The sequence below is a fragment of the Corvus brachyrhynchos genome, unplaced genomic scaffold (assembly GCF_000691975.1).
Source record: "Corvus brachyrhynchos isolate BGI_N302 unplaced genomic scaffold, ASM69197v1 scaffold688, whole genome shotgun sequence".
NCBI lineage: Eukaryota > Metazoa > Chordata > Aves > Passeriformes > Corvidae > Corvus > Corvus brachyrhynchos.
Genome location: NW_008239448.1, coordinates 64,521 through 68,655, shown reverse-complemented (window position 1 = coordinate 68,655; position 4,135 = coordinate 64,521). Strand labels below are relative to the sequence as shown.

At 38.2% G+C, this 4,135-nt stretch overlaps 1 protein-coding gene across 1 annotated transcript in view; it reads right to left on the bottom strand.

Moving 5' to 3' along the window:
• Nucleotides 1-3,872, bottom strand: part of LOC103620409 (mothers against decapentaplegic homolog 2) — a 22,557-nt gene extending 18,685 nt beyond the window's left edge. Inside the window, exons 1-3 of the mRNA XM_008639017.2 lie at nt 3,775-3,872; nt 2,441-2,634; nt 1,805-1,939 (exon numbers count right to left, since the gene is read on the bottom strand). Coding sequence (XP_008637239.1) covers nt 1,805-1,939; nt 2,441-2,634; nt 3,775-3,872 — 427 coding nt within the window. The remainder of the gene's footprint in view (nt 1-1,804; nt 1,940-2,440; nt 2,635-3,774) is intronic.
• Nucleotides 3,873-4,135: the final 263 nt, after the last annotated feature.

Here is a 4,135-nt window from a genome sequence, read left to right as displayed (position 1 = left end):
GGGAGCAGCATCTAGCAAAGGCCACCTGGTTAGTTAACACCCGAGGTTCCACCAATCGAGTGGGTCCAGCCCAATCTGAACCCCTTCACACACTAGATGGAGATAAGGTCCCAGTAGTGCATGCCAGAGGTCTGTTAGGAAAGACTGTTTGGGTTAATTCTGCCTCAAGTACAGACAAACCCATCCGTGGGGTTGTCTTTGCTCAGGGACCTGGTTGCACATGGTGGGTAATGCAGAAAGATGGAACAACACGTTGTATACCAGAGGGAGATTTGATTGTTGGGTGAAAACCACCTGTAATGTGAAATGCCTGTATACCACTGCTTGCTGAGTGTCACTGTCACTGTTTGTATATAGCTGTATATATGTATATATATGTGTATGTATTAATGTGTGTGTGTAGAGTTAGAATATATTAGTTGGGGCATTGAGTCTACCATATGGGATAAGGGGTGAAATGTCTTGGGGTGACTTTATGATGTGTATCCCCTATCACTGCTCTATGCCCAGAAATTAATTTTGTGCCTTTCTGTGCCTTTAAACTGAGCCTGAGAGGGGGAAGAGGAAAACACCGAGCGAACTTTTCAAAGCAGTTGTTCAAGGACACAGATACACACTCCTCTGCATTCTCCTGCTGCAGTAGCAAGAGTGAAGGAAGCAGCTTGCTTGTTTTTCAGCCAGCTTTCAGCTCCTTTTCTCTGGAGGGAGATGAAGAGTTGAACTTTGTTTTCCTGACACTTCGGTTTTTCCTTTCTTCTCTTCTGGACTGTTTCAAGACCAGAACACATTGGGAGAATTTTCCACCGAGGCCGCAGAGGTGGGCCCACACCGACATAGCTCTGAGGAGGAGGAGAGAGACCACACCTACAGAAGGACTCTGAAATCTTCCCAGGTTTCTGTCCAAAGCGAGAGGTCTTATTATTTAGCATTATTATCCTTTTCCTGAGTGTTTGTTAAATAAATAGGTTTTTTATCTCTTTCACTTTTCTCAGAGGAAAATTTTTTTGTTTTCCAAACCTGGTGGGGGAGGAGTGGTTGTAACCTGCCTTCTATCAGAAGATATTTTCCTCCAAATTTGTCCAAACCAGCACAAACATTTATGAGAAAATTTCAGCTTTACTTGGTTTTACACTCCAGGCAACTTCCTGAAGGGATAGGAAACACAAAGTTGGGGCAGGAAACAAAGTTCACTGATTTTATATTTCAGTAATAGTACCAGCTTTTGGGTGCACTGTAGCAGGTTAGTCTTGGGGTAGGGAAGGGGCAAAGAACGGGAAGAAGGAATTCTTTGATTTCAATATTGTTAGGTTGTTCTCTCATACTAAAGAGACAAAACTGTGCACACGATATTAACAAATACCCAAAGCAGACCTTGATCGATTGTGAACTACAAATCAAAACACTAAGTCACTGCTTTGCAACTTAAAGTTTTCTCCACAAACTACATGTGGTGAGATTGAGTAGTAAACTGCTGCTCAATCTCCAATATGCAGCACTTGGCAACCCCTATATGCTTGTAAAACAGATTGAAAGCATAAGACAAAGGTCTATTTTTCACTCATTAGCATTCTGAATCTTAAATAAGATACTGAAACCAAGTAAGCAATATAGTTTCACACAGGATCGTGTTCTGCAAACTACAATGTTCAGGTATTTCTATTGGAATTAATACACAAAATCAACTAGATCTAACTTATTGGCACATCTTGCAATTAATTTGATCACTTAGGAGCATAAAATTACCATCTTTGTTTCAGCAGCACAATGTTAAACGTACTGTTTACAGCAAAAGTTAAGAAAATACCTGGTATGTAATTGCTCTGTGGTTCAATTCCAGCTGGAAAGTTAGTGTTTTCAGGAATGGAATGGGTATAGTCATCGAGAGGCGGCAGTTCTGTTAGAATCTCAGTGTGCCGTGGCACTAGTACAGGAGGCAAGACTGGAAAAGCAAAATTCAAAGCATTAGTAAGACCCTCAAAATACACGCTTCTGTGATCTAAAAGGAAAAAATATATATCTAAACCATCTAACAATTTCTTCAGATGTTTTGAAATTTTCTGAATCTCAGTACTGCTAGTATTACGATTGTACTGCTAGTGGTAGAAGCAGATTCCTGAAGTGCTTCTTGAGTAAGACTATTCCACATTAGCAAAGGTGAATCATATCTGTTCTCCTTTTCAGTCTGGGTCATATTTAGCCATGTGGAAACTGCTAGCAGTCCTGGAAATGTTTATTGGGGTAAAGGTATCTCCACATTCATAAAGATTTTTCAGTAACTTTACTATTAAAAACTATCAGGGGTGGTTTTCTCAAAAGCTGTATCTCTAAGAATCTTGTACTTTTGGCAAGAGAAAGCATAATCTTTCTCTTTTTTCACTTATAACATTATGCTGATCGAGTATGTACAGATGCTATACAAAGTCAGAAGTAGTCTTCCTACCTGGTGTCTCCACTCTCTGGTAGTGGTAAGGGTTTACACATACTTCATCCTTTTTAAGATTAAAAGCATATTCACAGTTTTCAATTGCTTTAAGTTCATGGTGACTGTGAAGATCTGGCCAGCGCCACAAACGACAGTACATAACATGTGGCAATCCTTTACGATGAGATACCTGTAGACGGCCATCGAGAGATCTGGAGGGGAAAGATGTTAAAAAGTTTTTACAGACCGCATGCTCTTAGTCACTCAAGCAAGAGTGTACACCCATGGGATGGAGAGTTTATTCATTCTCAGAATTCAGTGGATTGATACTGCTAGTGACATTTATATTCTTGTTGAAAGGCTTCAAATGTGATAAAAATGATCATATCAGTAGTCTCTTAACTTATATTTGAGTTGCTCAAATCATTGCCAGTGAATTTAGAATTTATTAAAAGCCACTTTACCTCCAACCAAGTGTTTAGGATGATTGCTTCATATATTTTTTAAATGCAGAAGAGAGTTGTTAAAAAAAATAATAAAATCACACACTTGATGGTCCCTTCTGCTACTAAACCTCAAAGCTTTGCTGTGGCATAGATGATTTATGGCTTTAAGTTTAAGAATTCCCACAGGACTACAAATAAGCCTATAAGCAGTCAGCTGCCCAAGTGATCCACATGGCAGTATAACTGTAATGCAAAAGGCATGAATGCACATCTTTTAAGGACTGTAAAGTTTATCTTCTTGACTTTGTCTGCCTTACTACCAGCTGAAATCGTTTTGCTAGTTTTAAGACAGACTGCATATGCTTACACAAATGCAGATGTTTATGATTGTTATGGGATGGGAGACAAACCTCAATACACAAATCAAGTAATGTGACATGAAAAAATAAAGACCCTGTTTAGAATTTGCCTGCCATTAACTACTGAAGAATTGACAAACAATTCTTTAGTAGCTCATATCTGAGCCAATTAGCAAGATTTAACTGAAAGCTTGTGACATACAAAGCAGTTTAAGTACTTTGTAAGATTAGGTCTAAAGAATCAAGCTTCCCAACTTTGTCAATATAAATACCAAATCATATTAGAACTTGCATTTAACAAGTCTTCCCATTCTTTCAATAGCACTGTCATGAAAAATCAATATTGCAGAATTAGAGTTTAATTTCTCAAAACATCAGCTTATAACACTTGAATTTCTACACTGGCAAGCAAATATTTTAAAATGCTGTACCATGAGAGGCCTAGGAAGCATTTATTTTATTTTACAGCTAAAGCATCCCATTACAGACCCTCCAAAGCCAAGCCCTCCCACAAGATTTCTATGATGCAAGAGGGCAGAATATTCACCTGGTTTGTTCAGAGAAGCTGTAAAGGCCTGTTGTATCCCACTGATCTATCGTGTTTGGTGTACTCAGTCCCCAAATTTCAGAACAAGTGCTGTGCATAATAAATTGAAAACAAAAACAAAAAATTGATATGAATATGGAACATGGTTATTCAAAACACTATGGTGTCAAACATGGAAAAACGTACAGAATACTTCCTTTCACATAGAAGATAGAGCATTGTTAGACTTGTATTTAGACTGACATCTCATGCTATATTTTCTATATGAAGGAGGCTATCAAAATGGAACAAGTGATTCAAGGTAAATGATAAATGTTTTTAAAAGTTAACAAGTTCTCTGCTTTTAAGTAGTCAATACAGT